General features: G+C 40.3%; 1 protein-coding gene across 16 annotated transcripts in view; it reads right to left on the bottom strand.

The window, feature by feature from the left end:
• Positions 1–19132, bottom strand: part of LOC106582631 (receptor-type tyrosine-protein phosphatase T) — a 591582-nt gene that overhangs the window by 404789 nt on the left and 167661 nt on the right. For all 16 annotated transcript variants that reach the window (XM_045705237.1, XM_045705245.1, XM_045705240.1 and 13 more), the window contains exon 3: positions 14270–14541. In XM_045705237.1, coding sequence (XP_045561193.1) covers positions 14270–14541 — 272 coding nt within the window. The remainder of the gene's footprint in view (positions 1–14269; positions 14542–19132) is intronic.

The following is a 19132-nucleotide window of genomic DNA, read 5'->3' as shown; positions in this document are numbered from 1 at the left end:
CCTATTCTTGAAGATCAAGGGGTATAACATTTAATGGAATGACTCAAATTCTGATTGACTTTGGTTTTAATGTAAAGATAGAATTTAATCGTATTATTATATGTAGTAGAAAGTGATGGGTTAGTAGAAGCCTATATAACCAAACCATAAAGAAAAATTTGACATCCATATATGGCCAGCTATGTAAACTTTATCATTGATTTATCCTGCAATAGATGTTGTTCAATTAGTAACATACATGTGTGTATTCTTCTAATGCCTCTTAAGGTGAAAGTAATCTGAAAGTAACTGAATGTAATCAGATTTCGTTACTGAGTTTGGGTAATCCAAATGTTATGTCACTGATTATAATTTTGGACAATTAACTATTAAAATGTAATGGATTACATTTTAGAAAGTAACCTACCCAACCCTGGACATAGTAAAGAACATTATTAGTCAAGGACTAAAATACAGACATATAAAATATCACACATAGCCTACATATCAGTACATTCACACAATATCTTGGTCTAGTACATAGTACAGTGCAAAATACTAAACATAATATATAAAATGGCTGTATCTTCACAGTCCCCTTTGTGCAGTAAGGTGTTCTTTTTGTTTTTTTAAACTGGTTTTATTGCTAGCTTGACTTACATGGGGTGGCAGAGAGTTCCATGTAGTCATGGCTCTGTTTAATACTGTGCATTTCCAAGCCTCTGTTCTTGACAAGGGTGACGGTGAAGAGACCACTGCTTGCATGTCTTGTGTTGTACAGATGAGTGTCCAAACTGTGTGAAAACTATTTGAACAGACAGTTTGGTACCTTCAACACATCAATACTTCACACAAAAGACCAATAATGATGCAGTCAATCTCTACTCAACTTTGAGCAAGAAGAGTGTGACATGCATGATACTGACACTTTCCCTCCGTATACATCTAAGTGTGATATGTGCTGATTTGTTCTGGACAAACTGCACATTACAGTGCCTTCGGAAATTATTCAGACCCCTTGACTTTTGCTACGTTACAGCAATTTTCTAAAATTGATTAAATAGTTTCCCCCCCTCATCGGCAGGTAGCCTAGTGGTTAGAGAGTTGGGCCAGTAACTGAAAGGTTGCTGGATTAAATCCCGAGCTGACAAGGTAAAAATGTGTTGTTCTGCCCCTGAACAAGGCAGTTAACCCACTGTTCCCCATAAGTATTCAGACCCTTTGCTATGAGACTCAAAATTGAGCTCAGGTGCATTCTGTTTCCATTGATCATCCTTGAGATGTTTCTACAACATTATTGGAGTCCACTTGTGTTAAATTCAATTGATTAGACATGATTTGAAAAGGCGTACACCTGTCTATGTAAGGTCCCACAGTTTACAGTGTATGTCAGGGCAAAAACCAAGCCATGAGGTCGAAGGAATTGTCCGTAGAGCTCTGAGACAGGATTGTGTCGTGGCACAGATCTGGGGAAGGGTGCCAAAAAATGTATGTTGATGGAGATAATCCTGGAACCCCTGCGGTTAGGGTGAATCCCTTCTATTTTAATGAGTGTTGGTTGCTCTCACAGCAAGTCAAAATTGCCACAAAAGGAGACATTCCTTTCTTTGCAGAGTTTCTTCAAGAACTTGTTTAGGGCAGCAAGGCAGCTGTAACGTTCCAAACCCCTTCTATAGCATGGCAGGGGGCCAGGGATGACTGTTCTCTTCCCTGTGCAAACAAGGATGTTCAAGCGAATGTTGTAGCCCTCCTTCAGTTCCTCAAATTTCCTGTAAATGAATGTCGGTAAATCCAACGTGAGTGAAAATGGTGTCAATATTAGAGTAGTTGACTAAAACTGTGGGCAGGAGGAGTTGGACACGGGCGCCTGGGTGACAGTGGACCTTGGTCTGCCCACAGGCCGCAGGCAGGCCAAAATCTCTCACCATCGAGCTGACCACGACGATGGTGGTCATGATAGAATTCGATGGGGAAGGAAGAGGGGGAACAGAACGGGCCTGCCTTGGGCAGGGGTAGGAGGTGTGCTTCGACTCATGCCAGCCTGACTCACCACACATGTACCTGGAACCCTTAGCTATCAGAACTTCCAGTGGTTAAATATTTTGTTGTTGTCAACATGATTAAAAATGTATTCATAAAAACAACAGACAGTGTGGACAGTACACTGATCTGTTGCGCACACCGATGACATCTGTTGCGTGTATGATACAGATGTGATATGTTCGATGGATTCTTGGGGAAGGTAGGCTATGGCCATATTTTTTGTGAACACACAAATTTGCCTCCAGCTGTCCATCCAAAGCTGACTGATAACTACATTACACCTAAACCTGACTGATCACTCCATTGCACCTGAGAGTCAAACTAAACTCAGAGAAACGTCCCCTCACTGTCAACTGCATTTATTTTCAGCAAACTTACCATGTGTAAATATTTGTATGAACACAACAAGATTCAACAACTGAGAAATAAACTGAACAAGTTCCACAGAAATGGAAGAATGTGTCCCTGAACAAAGGGGAGGTCAAAATCAAAAGTAACAGTCAGTATCTGGTGTGACCACCAGCTGCATTAAGTACTGCAGTGCATCTCCTCCTCATGGACTGCACCAGATTTGCCAGTTCTTGCTGTGAGATGTTACCTCACTCTTCCACCAAGGCACCTGCAAGTTCCCGGACAGTTCTGGGGGGAATGGCCCTAGCCCTCACCCTCCGATCCAACAGGTCCCAGACGTGCTCAATGGGATTGAGATACGGTCTCTTCGCTGGCCATGGCAGAACACTGACATTCCTGTCTTGCAGGAAATCACGCACAGAACAAGCAGTATGGCTGGTGGCATTGTCAAGCTGGAGGGTCATGTCAGGATGAGCCTGCAAGAAAGGTACCAAATGAGGGAGGAGGATGTAATGCAGAGCGTTGAGATTGCCTGCAATGACAACAAGCTCAGTCCGATGATGCTGTGACAACGCCCCAGACCATGACGGTACCGAGTACAGGCCTCGGTGTAACACTCATTCCTTCCACGATAAACACGAATCCGACCATGCCCCCTGGTGAGACAAAACTGCGACTCGTCAGTGAACAGCACTTTTTGCCAGTCCTGTCTGGTTCAGCGGCGATGAGTTTGTGCCCATAGGCGACGTTGTTGCCAGTGATGTCTGGTGAGGACCTGCTTTACAACAGGCCTACAAGCCCTCAGTCCAGCCTTTCTCAGCCTATTGCGGACAGTCTGAGAACTGATGGCGGGATTGTGCGTTCCTGGTGTAACTCGGGCAATTGTTGTTGCCATCCTGTACCTGTCTCGTAGGTGTGATGTTCGGATGAACCGATCCTGTCCAGGTGTTGTTACACGTGGTCTGTCACTGCGAGGATGATCAGCTGTCCATCATGTAGCGCTGTCTTAGGCGTCTCACAGTACAGACATTGCAATTTATTGCCCTGGCCACATCTACAGTCCTCATGCATCCTTGCAGCATGCCTAAGGCATGTTCACGCAGATGAGCAGGAACGCCGGGCATCTTTCTTTTGGTGTTTTTCCGAGTTAGTAGAAAGGCCTCATTAGTGTCCTAAGTTTTCATATCTGTGACCTTAATTGCCTACCGTCTGTAAGCTGTTAGTGTCTTAACGACCGTACCACAGGTGCATGTTCATTAATTGTTTAGGGTTCATTGAACAAGCATGGGAAACAGTGCTTAAAACTTCTTGTGGATCATTGGGACACTAGCGTCCCATCTGGCCAACATCTGGTGAAATTGCAGAGCGCGAAATTCAATTACATTTCTTTAAATATTTAACTTTCATGAAATCACAAGTGCAATACATCAAAATAAAGCTTAACTTGTTGTTAATCCAGCCACCGTGTCAGATTTCAAAAAAGCTTAATGGCGAAAGCAAACCATGCGATTATCTGACAGCGCCCAGCACACAAATGCATAAAAAATCATTTTCAACCAGGGAGTTGCGACACGAAAGTCAGAAATAGCGATATAATATATGCCTTACCTTTGAAGATCTTCTTCTGTTGGCACTCCAAAAGGTCCCAGTTACATTACAAATGGTCCTTTTGTTCGATAAAGTTCTTCTTTATATCCATAAAAACTCAGTTTAGCTGGCGCGCTTCAGTCAATAATCCACCTGGTTTCCCTCCTTCAAAATGCATACAAAATGAATCCCAAACGTTACCAATAAACTTATCCAAACAAGTCAATCAACGTTTATAATCAAACCTTAGATACCCTAATATGCAAATAAACAATAACATTTAAGACGGAGAATCATTATTGTCTTTACCGGAGATAAACAAAAAGAACGCGCTTTCTCGGTCATGCGCTTGGAAACACTACAGCCAAAATGGGAGCCATTTAGAAAAACTACAACTTCTCCCTAATTTTTACAAAAACCAGCCTGAAACTCTTTCTAAAGACTGTTGACATCTAGTGGAAGCCCTAGGAACTGCAATCGGGACGATTTCGCCTTATTATAAAAGTGCCAGCCATTGAAATCAGTGGTATGCAGAATTTGTTTTCTTTTTATGGTTTGTCCTCGGGGTTTCGCCTGCCATTTCACTTCTGTTATACTCACAGACATTATTTTAACAGTTTTAGAAACTTTAAAGTGTTTTTATATGCATATCCTAGCTTCTGGGCCTGAGTAGCAGGCAGTTTACTTTGGGCTCGCTTTTCATCCGGATGTCAAAATACCGCCCCCTCTCCCAAAGAAGTTAAAGCCTTTACAATCAAGATCTGTGAAGTTATTTGAATTTTTAAGAATTATCTTTGAAAGACAGGGTCCTGAAAAAGGGACGTTTCTATTTTTTTTTGCTGAGTTTACAACTCAGTCAAACCTAGGATAATGACTCTTTCTCACATGCTGAGCATGTCTAACTTCACAACTAAATGACCAGACCTTTACAGATGTAATTTGATCAGTCACTCAGCCTGCTGCATTCTCTATCAAACCCCGTCCTCTCCTCCCTCTCCTACACCTGTCCAGCTGTCACTGGTCTGGCCTGGCTGCCTCAGCCTCTACCACTGCTTCTGTCAAACTGACCTGCACGCCTCCACCTCTTTCTCTGTCAGTCTGGCCTGGTTGCCTCTGCCAGGCTGGCTGCCAGAGAAAAGCAGTTTTGGACCCAGGAGACCACTGGGTGCAGAGGGGTCATTAGCCCTGTGACAAGTGCCGTGCTCCCGTGACTGTGGGGAACATTGTGCCACACAGTAAGAGGGAGGCCACGGCTCTCACTCAAGGTGTCATAATTCCCCAAATGACTTACTCACTTAAATTCCGCCTTCTCTTCCTTCAAGAAAAGTGTTCAGCACATTCTCTTCTCCTTCTCAGTGTTCTCTGACATTAGGTATTCAGTCCTGTCTCTGCTCCTTTCTGCAGTCTCTGACATTACATTTTCAGTTCTGTGTCTGCTCCTTTCAGCATTCTCTGGCTTTAAGTTGTTAGATTCGCAGCTCTCACAAAACAAATACATGCTAAACCAGTTATAATTTTAAAAGATGATACAAAAGCATAAAGATACAATTGTAAAAGTGTCTATGAAATTGTATATAAATCTGAATTAAACAGTAGCCTTCTTAGACTCAACAACTCTGAAGCAACCATCAGTAGACAAAAATAATCATTAAAAACAGACATAGCCCAAGAATAAATATTAGAAAAGCACCAGGAATGGATGGCTTTCCCATAGAATTATATTCAACATTTTGGGACAAAGTAGCCCCCCTATTGACACAAATGACAACACACGTCACTTAATTCAGTACTTCCTAGTTCAATGTTTCAAACCATTATTTAAGTTATATTAAAACCAGGAAAATCTGGAAAGTCCCCTGCTGATTATAGATCCATAAGTATAATAAATTGTGACAAAATAATAACAAATCTTGAAAGCAATAGAATGGCAAAAATATTAGCAGACTTGATACATATCAATCTAACAGGGTTTATAAAAAATACACACTAACCCTTTCACACGTACCATCACACGGGGTGTGATCGTTCTACAGTGGTCCCTGAAGCGTACGATCACACCCCATGTGATTAGAACATTCATTTAGAACGGCCAGTTTCGAGTTTTTGAGCTGGCCACACTTTTTTCAGAAACTATTTACACAAACACAGTCCTTACAAAGTTATCTCCAGAATGTGAGCAGTTTATTTTTGGAAGCAATGTTCAGATATTCACAGAAGTATATATAGCACAACACAATCATCCTAACCGGAAAAATGTAGGCTACATTTGTCCTAGCACTAACTGAGGAAAGATTGACGCAACACAAGCAGTCATATTTTCTAACTCTCGGCTGACGTAAACTACAATATGAATTAGCTAATAGCAATTACTATGTATAATTAATCACATCACGGGTGAGCTCACCATTGAACGAAATAATTAGGTAAAACACTTTCTAGAAATCGAAAGTTATCTGACGATTAGTTTCAGTGCGCAGCCATGCATTTTTTCCTCACAGAAACCGAAGATATTAACCTGTTAGGGCTAGGGGGCAGTATTTACACGGCCGGATAAAAAACGTACCCGATTTAATCTGGTTATTACTACTGCCCAGAAACTAGAATATGCATATAATTATTGGCTTTGGATAGAAAACACCCTAAAGTTTCTAAAACTGTTTGAATGGTGTCTGTGAGTATAACAGAACTCATATGGCAGGCAAAAACCTGAGAAGATTCCTTACAGGAAGTGGCCTGTCTGACAAGTTCTTGTTCTTCTTGACTCTCTTTTTTGAAAACTGAGGATCTTTGCTGTAACGTGACACTTCCTACGGCTCCCATAGGCTCTCAGAACCCGGGAAAAAGCTGAATGATGTAATTCCAGCCCCTGGCTGAAAAACATTAGCGCCTTTGGTAAGTGGTCTATCAGAGGACAATCTGACTGAGGCGCGTGCACGAGGTGACCCCATGTTTTTATTTTCTCTCTCTTTGAACGTAAACACGCTTTCCCGGTCGGAATATTATCGCTTTTTTACGAGAAAAATGGCATAAAAATTGATTTTAAAAAGCGGTTGACATGCTTCGAAGTACGGTAATGGAATATTTAGAATTTATTTGTCACGAAACGCGTTGTGCGTGTCACCCTTCTTTACACTTCGGATAGTGTCTTGAACGCACAAACAAAACAGAGGATATTTGAACATAACTATGGATTATTTTGAACCAAACCAACATTTGTTATTGAAGTAGAAGTCCTGGGAGTGCATTCTGATGAAGAACAGCAAAGGTAATAACATTTTTCTTATAATAAATCTGACTTTGGTGAGGGCTAAACTTGGTGGGTGTCTAAATAGCTAGCCCTGTGATGCCGGGCTATCTACTGAGAATATTGCAAAATGTGCTTTCACCGAAAAGCTATTTTAAAATCGGACATAGCGAGTGCATAGAGGAGTTCTGCATCTATAATTTTTAAAATAATTGTTATGTTTTTTGTGAACGTTTATCATGAGTAATTTAGTAAATTCACCGGAAGTTTGCGGGGGGTATGCTAGTTCTGAACGTCACATGCTAATGTAAAAAGCTGGTTTTTGATATAAATATGAACTTGATTGAACAAAACATGCATGTATTGTATAACATAATGTCCTAAGATTGTCATCTGATGAAGATCATCAAAGGTTAGTGCTGCATTTCGCTGTGGTTTGGGTTTATGTGACATTATATGCTAGCTTGAAAAATGGGTGTCTGATTATTTCTGGCTGGGTACTCTGCTGACATAATCTAATGTTTTGCTTTCGTGGGAAAAGCCTTTTTGAAATCGGACAGTGTGGTTAGATTAACGAGAGTCTTGTCTTTTAAATGGTGTAAAATAGTCATATGTTTGAGAAATTGAAGTAATAGCATTTCTAAGGTATTTGAATAACGCGCCACGGGATTCCACTGGCTGTTAAGTAGGTGGGACCCCACTGGCCCTAGAGAAGATAAGAGAAGACAAGATGAGTTTGGTCTGTTTATGTATGCATGTTGAAGGGGTGTGTCATCTACCGTCGTTCACATCCCACCATTCATTTCCGGAAGTCCTCAAAAAATGACTTAACTCTTACTCACCTCATTTTGTTATAACATCTTTGGTCAAACAGACGATTACGTGAAACCCAGAATGCATTGTATGTCAACAAACATGGCTCCATACACATAGCTGGAATTAGCTTAGCTCATCAAAATCAGTAGAACCTTCAAAACATTATTTTACACACATACTATGCGCCCATTACAATTTATGCAAAAATCAGAACGCATGATGTATCACGGGTAATTGAAAAACGTGAATAAAATACTAAATATATCAATAATACCACACAAAACATTTTCTGATAGTGATTTATTGATACAAATCACGGTAACCTCTCACTCCCACTCTGAGCCATTCAGTGTTGTTGTTTATGGAACAATCACATTCTGGAATGGAGAGAACGTTCGAACATCACGTGCATATAAAAAAACTCATGCTGGGGCAACCGTTAGAGATATTTGGAACTCACGCGTGAAAGGGCTAAGAAACAAATACAAACATGTTTCAATTTAATACAATACGCAAAAAAAACAAGATACAGATTTATCAATAATGGCTGTTGATGCGAAAAGGCTTTTTATCTTCTTGAATGGCATTTTCTATTCAAAACTTTGGAAGCTTTCAACTATCTAGCTGCAATAATACAGTTAATAAAAATATTGTATAAATATCCTAAAGCAAAAATATACACAAATAATACATAATCTAATTAAATTTCTTTAGAAAGGGGCACAAGACAGGGATGTCCTCTCTCTCCCCTCCTGTTTAATTCTTTGTGCAATTGGTTCAATTGCCAGTGCAGACAGGCCTCAAATGTAACAGGTATCAGTATTGGTAAACTTCAATATAAAATAAACATATTTGCTTGCAGATGATGTCCTGATATGCCAAACCAATACTTAAAACTCAATGCCCCCTTTGCTAAAAATATTTTCATTATACTCCAAAATCTCAGGTTAAAAAATTAATAATTCTCCTAAGTGTTTAAGAGAAAGCAGACATGTGCAACAGTGTCACGGAGGGTGACAACGGTGATGCCCGGGTGTCACCGCCTGGAGCCTGTCTTTATTACTGTAATCAGCTGCACGGAAAAAACATTGTGGAGACGTATCTGACATAGAGAAGCCCTACCTGGCTGGAAGGAGCAACATTTGGGGTGGAAAACTGGGAAAAGTGTAAGCGGAGGGATGGTAATCTTGCCTCTTCTTCATTAGATTCATGGGAGGCTTCGAAGGGAATGTATTCAGGGCGGCAGACAAGCCTAATCCAAAGGTTTCTGCTGAGGCTGTTATTACTACCAGAAAGACAGGGTCTTGTCTCCTTTCAACACGTGAAAACATTGGGTCCATACTTGCGAACATAAACAACCATTTAAATTTAAACAGGTTCTCTGGCACAAAATACGTATCAGCCAATTAACATATTTTATTTACTTGCATTTGACAGAACGCTAAATTGTAGCTGGTCCCTTCAGATAACATGACGTTAGCCCTATGCTAAACTCAACAGGTGGCACTGATTATATCCTGGCACAAATTCTTCATTATAAACTGGGTGGTTTGAACCCTGAATGCTGATTGGCTGACAGCCGTGGTATATCAGACCGTATACCACGGGTATGACAGAACATTTATTTTTACTGCTCTAATTACGTTGGTAACCAGTCTATAATAGCAATAAGGCACCTCGGGGGTTTGTGGTATATGGCCAATATACCACGGCTAAGGGCTGTGTCCAAGCACTCAGCAATGGGTCGTGCATATGAACAGCCTTTTGCCGTTGTATATTGGCCATATACTACACTCCCCCTTGTGCCTTATTGCTTAATTAGCCTATCAAAAGATCTTAGACTTTATATCCACCAACTAGGGCTAGGTGGTATACAGTATTTTACTATATACCGATATGGATGCACAGACAAGGTTGGGGTTTTAACTTTACCTTGTAGTATAACGGTATTTCAACTGCTTAGTTTGGTAAATATGATACGCCACTTTGAACAAAGGGACAGCATGTCGTTTAATAACCCAGCCCTAGCCTGTGGTTGACCAATTAGAATTCCTTGCAATAAAACTGAGCCAATGGCCAAATAACAAAGTATGTCTGTTTTTATAGTTTACTCCGTTTGCTACTTGAGTCATCTCTCTCCTTGTTGCCAATTTAGAGACTTTGTCGCTAAACTTAGTAAGTTTTCAGACCCGTCAAGTGACTTTTATTGGTAAGAGGCTAGTGACAAATTCAGCTTTGGGGAGTTTTGACAGCAAGAGTTTCTATGGTTTTGATAGCATTTAGTGACTTTCCCCACTCAATTCAGCCACAAACAAGAGTGGAGAAGTTGTCTGTGCAACAGAAGTCAAAGCAACGGCACACACACAGGCAGAAAAGCACACAGGGAGAGGGTGTGTGGCAGGAGAGGGGGCAAAATGTAATCTAGTGACAAATGAAAAATAGTTGCCAACACCGGTCTCTCTCTCTCTCTCCTCCTGCTTGCCATGCCGTTCACTTGGTGACAACAATGTTGACTTCCACTTAGCTTCTTAATATAAATCCACCAGCGTTCTATAATTACACTATTAGTTTGTGTATCTTACTGCCCGCAAACTGCTAGTTTGTCTTTTCTTAGCGAGTTGTGGCTAAAATAATGCAATCAAATCACATCACATTTTATTTGTCACATACGCCGAATGCAACCGGTGTAGACCTTACAGTGAAATGATTACTTACAAGCCCTTAACCAACAATGCAGTTTCAAGACAAATACCTCAAAAGTATGAAATATTTAAAGAGCAGCAGTAAAATAACAATTAAGAGGCTATTTACACGAGGTACCAGTACAGAGTCAATGTGCGGGGGCACCAGAGCTTACCCATGATGTTGTACAATGATTTACATGAATAGGTAATCATTTTTGTCAAAGTATGATATATTTAGCCTTGAAGTGGGAAATCCTACGCTTCGTTTCAGGGCTGGGTTTTATTTGAATTTTACCATCCACAAGCATGGAATTGTTTATTATTCAGAAACAGCTGCAAAGTTCTTCCTCTTCGCGTTCACAACTGAGCTGAGCCAAACAGCCTTTCGTCCACTTGGCCGCCTGAGCCATGGACCAAATTAAAATAAAATAGTTTTTCACCCAAAAATGATCATAATCCGTTGGATAATTTGTACATTTTTACTTATTTTTGATTATTAGAAATATATATCTGACCATTTTATAAATGCTATAAATAAACGTGTGACATGATTGCATTTTTTGCCTGGTTCTTTTGTGGCAGAAACAAAACGTTTGGAGAGCATATTGGCACACTGTGTGAATTGGAGTGGTACATGGTGTGAATTCTCAACCACCCCAACTGCTTTAGAGGGAGGAAAGCAGACAGAGAGGCTTTGAACAAAGGACGAGTGAGGTTTTTGATTTCTTGGATGGCAATTTTCTGGAATAGAAAACGTGCGTGAAATGCAGAGAGAAATTCCAATGTCACACACAGTGTGTTTACGTATCACGTTTATATAGAAACAATTATATTGTCAGCGCTTTGTTGAAATACCTCCTTATTAAAACGCTAAGACAGAATTTTCTAAATGTCCCATCGTGCTTCAAATAACTTGGGCAGGGGAGCGCAAAACAAAAAGGAAACATTAATTTGTGTAAAATGTGCCACTTATCTTTTGTGCCGGACCTACTTGTCTAATCAAACACAGAGTGTGGTCTTAGCTGTCCCTTTAAAACCACACAGTCAGATTCTTAAGGACATACCCAAGCCCAATATTTAACAAGCAATCAATTAAAGTCAATGAACTCCATTTTAAGACTGTTCATTAAAACAGCTAAGAACAAACGGTCAACTCTTTCAAGCAGTGTCATGAAATATGAAAAGCAGAAAAGGTTATTTGATTTACCTTCACACCTAATGTGTGCTTTAGCCTAGGGGTTTTCAAACTTTTCTTTCCCAGGGACCCCCACCCAGGCAAACCGGCGACACAGGGACCCCCATCATATGATAGAAAAAAATAAGTTGCATCTTGTCTTAGCATCAGGTGAATGATAATGGTATACTTAATCAAAATGAATAGATTTGGTAGACAGTTTCATTATTTTGACCTCCCCACAGATCATTGGGAAGAGGAAGTGTAAACTCTAACATAGCGTAATAGTCAGAACGGTATCTTGGCGGCGGAGAGAACATGTTTCTGTTGTAAACGTAATAATTCTACACATTTTCCATTGAATTGATACAACTTTTTTTTATTTGTAAGGTAATTTCCAGCAATTCTACACAGTTTGGCATCGAGCTGAGAGACAACTTGGCAGTTTCCTACAACTCTATGCACTGTATATATACTGTAGTTCAATATCTTTTTTGTATGCTTTCTATCTGGCTTTGGTCATTTAAGTAGACACTGAAACAGTTTTTCCATCTTGAAAACTACCACAGACGGCCCACCTAAGAATTGTCTATACAGACAGAATCATGTAATTAGCTTGAATGACTGTCATTTTCTCCATATTAAAGGGACAGTTAGAGCTTTTGGCAATGAAGCCATTTATCTACTTCCCCAGAGTCAGATGAACAGGAACAGCTAGCATGCAAACTGTTCCTGTTGACTTCCAGTCATTGCACTAATGCTAGTTAGCATTGGCTCGTGAAACTATTTCTAACTTCCTTCATACTGGACACAGAGACATGAACATGGTATCCATGATGGTATTCTGTTGTAGCTAGCGATGTTCATAAAAAAAAAAAAGAATTCACATAAAATATCCCTATAAGTACTTTCCGAAATTGTATTAATTAATTGCGGACCCCCTGCAGTATCTCGCTGCGAACCCAACTTTGAAAATCCCTGCCTTAGCCTACGGACTAAGTCAATATTTAATTATAGCTAAAACCAAATATTCACAATATTAGTCTTTCCGCCTCACCAAGGTAAATAAGTTATGCAATACCCTGTGCAAGTGACGTGTTCCTACATCATACTTCCCTGTTCATTTCCCTGGTCTTTTGAATGGTCTTAATGATTATATCATCAAATTCATGAAAAGCGTGGTCATATAAGATATGAATTCTACTTCTGCCAGAGGCCTTTCATTAAGTTGTTGCACTGAAGACCATTGCGCTACGTTTTTGCCCATTGAAGACCATTCAAAAATCTTACAAAATTCAAAAACTACAAGGTTACTTTCCACATCAAAGTACTGAATTCCATTAACTGAAAAATGTATCTATTGACATTTTATTTAATTTGCACAGAGAAAGAGAAAGAGATGAAGGGGAGATAGAGAGAGACAGTAAGAGAGAGTCAGACAGTGAAAGAGATAGAGGGAGAGAGAAAGTGTTTGTGAAAGTGGATTGTGTAAGAGAGAGAGAGGTGTGTGGGGACCTAAAATAATTTTCCCTCTAAGGTTATTTAACTTGGCCATTTGCAGTGAGATGATTTGCCAAGATAATTGTTGCTGGGGTGACTAAACTCCCCACTGAAGTCATTTTTGGCGTCCCATTTCAGCGAGAGTTGAGGACTGAAAATAGAATGAAGTCAAATTGGATGAAATTTGCAGTGCACAAAGGTTGCCTCTACGTGTAAAGCTCCAGCAGATGAAAATTAGCATACTGCTCATATTCTAGAGAGAGAACTAATTACCATTGCAATGTTTCAGCTTTGCCTTTAAAACTTGGATTGCGTCTCCAATGCCATGGGCCCTGGTCAAAAGTAGACTAAATAAATATAAAAGTATACTAAATAAGGAATAAGGTGCCATTGGGGACGCAATCTTGTTCATGAAGTGAACAACTGTTTTAAAAAGGTCGGCAAATAAGCAGTAATGAACGCGAGGACTTTCAGGGTGAGAAATAGATGGCAGGGCATGAGTATTCCTGTTAGTCAAAAATGATTTATAGTCAAGTTTAAGCAGTTTCTTAACCCTATTGGCAAACTAAGAAGACTGCAAATAAACTAATTGGGTTACATTAGGAAATAACTGAGTTGTCGAACCTCATCACACAGGTAAGACAGGCAATATCAATCACAACGAAAATATTATTTAGAAATCAAATTTCCAGCAATAGGCCTACCACACACTGGTTCTGAACAGTGGATTGAGCATGCCTATAGTTGGTGTGATCGCAGTGTCATGAACATATTAAACATATTGCGTTACATCAAACGGAAGAATACAGACTTTATTTTTTTTTAAATCCTTTGTGGCCCCTAATGAACACCTCACAGATGTATGTGTGAACACTGAAGCTCTCCCCTCACCTGATAGGAGTTGGGCCAGAAGGTGCTGATGGCCAGCTCGGTCTTGACCCAGCCCTCGGTCACCGAGGCGGAGGCGTTCCACACAGGGTTTCCCTGGGCACCGCCGTTCACCTTAATGTAGACATTGAGCGCCCCGGGACTGGAGCCGTCGCGGCTGGATAGAGAGTAGTGGAAGTCGATGCAGTGGGTGTCGTTCTCCTTCAGGGTAGGCAGGAGCAGGTGGGCCTTCTGTCCCGACGCCCGGCCGGAGCCGTTCACCACCATGAAAGAACCTATCAGGGACGAGAAAGAACCAAGACCTGAGCTGAGACGAGGAGGAGTATTTCTGGCCTAGAACAGACCGATTTGTTGTCTACCAGACCTGGGTTCAAATATTATTTGTATTCTTTCAAATACTTGAGCTGCGCTTGACAGAGTGCAGCTCAAAGTGAAAGCCCCACCCCTCTGCCACTATAGGCAGGCTCAATCAAATGCTCAAAAGTATTTGAAAGAAAACACACACTATTTTAACTCACTATTTGAACCCAGACCCATGAAGTATGAGGAATGTCTGCAGAACAACTACTGCTACAGTGAACTATTGTACTTGCACTGTAAAATATTATTGAAATCTGCAGGGAGAGAAGAAAGAGAAAACAAGAGAGCAGAGAGATAAAAAGTAGTGTAAAATGGGTGAGATTCAGACAGGAAGAGTGATGAATAGGTGTGAGAAGACGTGCTGCTGGAATAACAAAGAATGTAATGAGGTGACATATATTCTCAGGGACATTGCTTTGATAACTGAACATCAAGCCAGGCAAATGTCCACCCTGGCAATATTCTGGCTTGTGTGCCTTCCAATATATACACTACTCTGATGTAAAACTACATACACCCACATACATACCGAGCGTTTGTGGTTTTATAGCTTGACTCACATTTGGCAGTAGGCTATTCTACAGTGGGCAAAAAATGCTCGGAGAGTTCTGGCATAAGGCATGTGGCCTGAATCATAAAGACTTTTCTTCCAAAGTGTGACAATTAGATGATTAGGTTGAGTTATTACAAAAATGGTCTCCGGACACTTTCAAATCATAATCGCTATAGATTAACTCGGTAGACCATTCCATGAAAGGAATTATGTAATTTATCTTGAATACTTGACCCAGATGATTGCCTGATCCTAACTGATACACTTATCAAGGGTCGCCCCTTGGCTTCCATTCAAATCCAGGCTGTATCACAACAGGCCGTGATTGGGGCTCCCATAGGGTGGCGCACAATTGGCCCAGCGTCGTCCGTGTTTGGTCGGTGTAGGCCGTCATTGTAAATAAGAACTTGTTCTTAACTGACTTGCCTAGTTAAAGAAAGGTAAAAAATGTATATAATAGTAATAATAATAATAATTACTAGAACTTTAGCACACGAGCAGCAAGGGCAGCTCCCCTTGAAACCATAATGAATTCCCTGACACAAATGAGAACTTAAATGTGTCAGTGGAGAGCAAATGAGAGGGTTGAAATAACGACAACCTTTTTCTAGGCAAATTTTGTCAGAAACCTTTTAACTCACCAATGATAAATGGCGTCTGCTAATGTGGCTAGGGCCATAGGATGGCATGCGGAATCAGACGATTCATCACCGAAATGATCTGAAGCACATCAATGGGTTATGCACAGAGGAGATACAGTATCAATCATCCCAACCTTGGGTCCGTAATCTTGGCTGATAAAATGTCTTATTCGCCTCAGCCACCGCCGTTTTACATCAGCACTCTCGCCAACCCCATCTTGCCAACACACTGACTCACACACACACATACACACAAATTGACTCACAGATTCACACACACTGGCTCAAGTGTACACACACATACGTCCATATATTTGATTATTTCTTATTGCTATTGCATTGTCGTGAAAGGAACCTGCAAGTAAACATTTCATTGGACGCTGTATACCATGTGTATCCCGTACATATGACTAATAAAACTTGAAATTTGAAACACAAAAACTCACACAAACACGCACACACACAAAACACAGCCTCCCTCCAACGTCAACACACAGCCAATGTGATGAATGTAAATCAGGGCACCTTTTAACCTCTAGAAGTGTCTACCTGAAATACTGGGGTGTTAAAGGTCCTCACAAGTTTCACATGGTAGAAGAAACATGGGGTCATATGGAGAGACTTTCAAAATGAACATGAGAGACATGAAAATCTATGAAAGTGAAATATTTTGTTGACATGAAAATGTTAGCAAACCATGGCCAGAGGTAAACAAGTTTCAGGGATCTGAACATTGTTTAAAATACATTTTATGGAATTTTCATGGAAATTGGATCTAATATAATGAATTGAACTTTTAGACTTTTATTCCGTGCACCCCATGTACAGTGAGCTCCAAAAGTATTGGGACAGTGATAACTTAGTTGTTGTTTTGGCTCTGTACTCCAGCACTTTGGATTTGAAATTATACAATGACTATGAGGTTAAAGTGCAGACTGTCAGCTTAAATTTGAGGGTATTTTCATCCATATCAGGTCAACCGTTTCACTTTATTGTAAATAATAGAATATATTTCTGATAGTAGGTTTGAGGCCCACCTACTCCATACACACTGATATAAGTGCAATAAAGTACATATTTATTCCCCAGGTGTGCTGTTAAGACTGTGGAGAAATGTGCAAAAATAAAAGGCCTATCGGTCGCGGGGTACTCAGATCAATAGTAATATGGGCAGCCATAAAGCCAATCAACCGGTGAGTAAAAAGAGCAAAATCGCTCCTGACCAGCTCCACACTGGTTATGCAAGTGGAGAGGCCCTCGAGCAACTACAGTAACAACCACCACCAGCCCAGAAATACAGTACCAAACATCATGCCTGTTTAAACAGCTTCTTTCTCAATGTCCATGCTCCTTTTGCCGCAATATAAAGACAATGAATAAGAATTGGCGATGGTAAGACAATAGCCATAGGTGGGCCGAGTGGCAATCATGTTCTCTAACTGTCACTATCCCCAAAAAGTTTTAGTGTTTGGTTATACTGTATATGTGGCCTTGTGCCAAAACATGCATTTGTTTGTAGCAGGGATTTACCACCCCCCTTCTGTACTGGCGGATGCTGTTGATACTATTTCAGAGTATTTAGAACCTTTAACCTGGTTTGGTTTACCGCAGCCTCTGATCATTTGAATAATATTTGTCTCGAATTTAACCTGATTAAACTGTTTGATATTTAGAGCCTGAGTAAGATGTCGACAGACTCTATGAAAGCTGAGTTTATTCACCCCAAAGGATCAAACAGCTGAAATGACAAAAACACATTTCCAATAGTGATGATATATATATACCCCAATTTGGGTGGAGTCTCCTCCTTCTCGCTAAACTAATCTCCAAACCTACACAGATTAATGTAAGAAACCCGTCAAACTTCTCTCTAATTTTGACAAATAGCCCCCACAATTACTTAATCGAGTGGTGTTTTGGCTAATGACATCAGTTATCACTTTCCAAATGCATGTATTAGAGATACAAAACAGAAAAACATTGATCCTCATTTAATTAGGATTTTTATTGATTTTTATTCTCCACAGGAGTCGCCCCTTCATGATATGATTTCCTCTATAAGCTGCATGCCTGACCCTGAATTGGCTCTAGATATTTGTATATCTCTGGCAGACAAACACGCCATAGAGCTAACAATATAACTAATCCTTGGTTCTCTGTAAAATTTTCCGATGTCATTATGATGAGAAATCAGGCCTGGACCAAGGCTAGAAAAACTGATTCGGTAACTGATTGGCAGCTTTTAGGCAATCGAGAAATAGATGCACTTCCTCAATTAAGAAAGCTAAAATCAAGCTACATTCTATGTTATATCTCAGACTCTGCTGATCCGTCTATATTTTGGAAAACAGTAAATGCACTGAAGCGTGGAAATTCCTCTCCTTCCCTGCTTAAGCAAATTGTGTCAGACTCTGGCATCATTATCAATATTTTTTTTTACAAGTTATGCTTTTAATCAACATTTTATCTTGGCAGGCTTTTTAGTTGAAAGAAAGAGTGGTGTGATTGACCGTAGTCAGTCAGGCGACTGCTCTTCTCTCTCCAAGCCCCCCAGTTGCTTCAATGGAAGCTCAGTCAACTTCTAGTGAATCTTTGTTTTCATATTTATTTTTCATGTATTTGTGATGTGCTAGATGCCTTTCTTAAGATTGATGTGGGGAAAAAAGTCCACTGGGGCAGGTTTGCTTGATCCTTTCTTGCTACAGCTTGTTGTTCCACTGATAGTGGAAACTCAAACACATATTTATTACCTGACGGTGGTTTCTGGATCCATCCCCAGGTTCTGGTAGGTGGCCCATATACTGTACATCCCCTTCATAAATGTGGTGACCCGTGTGACCTAAATAATTATCGCCCCATTTCCAAACTCTCTTGCCTAGCTAAAATCTTAGAATCCTTGGTAAATACTTAACTTAGATCTTTTTAAACTATGAAATGTATTCTAAATGATCATTACTCACGTTTCAGACATGGTCATAGCACCACCTCTACTGCTACTATGGTTTTAAATGATGTTATTAATTGTATGGATAGGAAGAAACCTGTCTAAGGCTTTTGACACTGTGGATCACTCATGACTAATTCAGAGGATTTATTTAATTGGCCTGAACCAGCTGCGTGTAGCTGGTTAGAAAATTATTTAACGGACAGAACACATTGTGTATTTACAGATGGTGTTAAATCTGGTTTTCTGGACATTACAACAACAAAATATCCTGACAATAAAAGCCTCCTATTTACCATGGTTCTAGATTAGTTGAATAATCGGCAGTGTCCCTCGGAAGGCCAGTGCACTGGAAACATAGAAAAAAT

The sequence above is a fragment of the Salmo salar genome, chromosome ssa22, assembly GCF_905237065.1.
Source record: "Salmo salar chromosome ssa22, Ssal_v3.1, whole genome shotgun sequence".
In the NCBI taxonomy this organism is placed as follows: Eukaryota; Metazoa; Chordata; class Actinopteri; order Salmoniformes; family Salmonidae; genus Salmo; species Salmo salar.
Note: the sequence above shows the minus strand (reverse complement) of the source record. Positions and strands in the feature narration are given on the sequence as shown.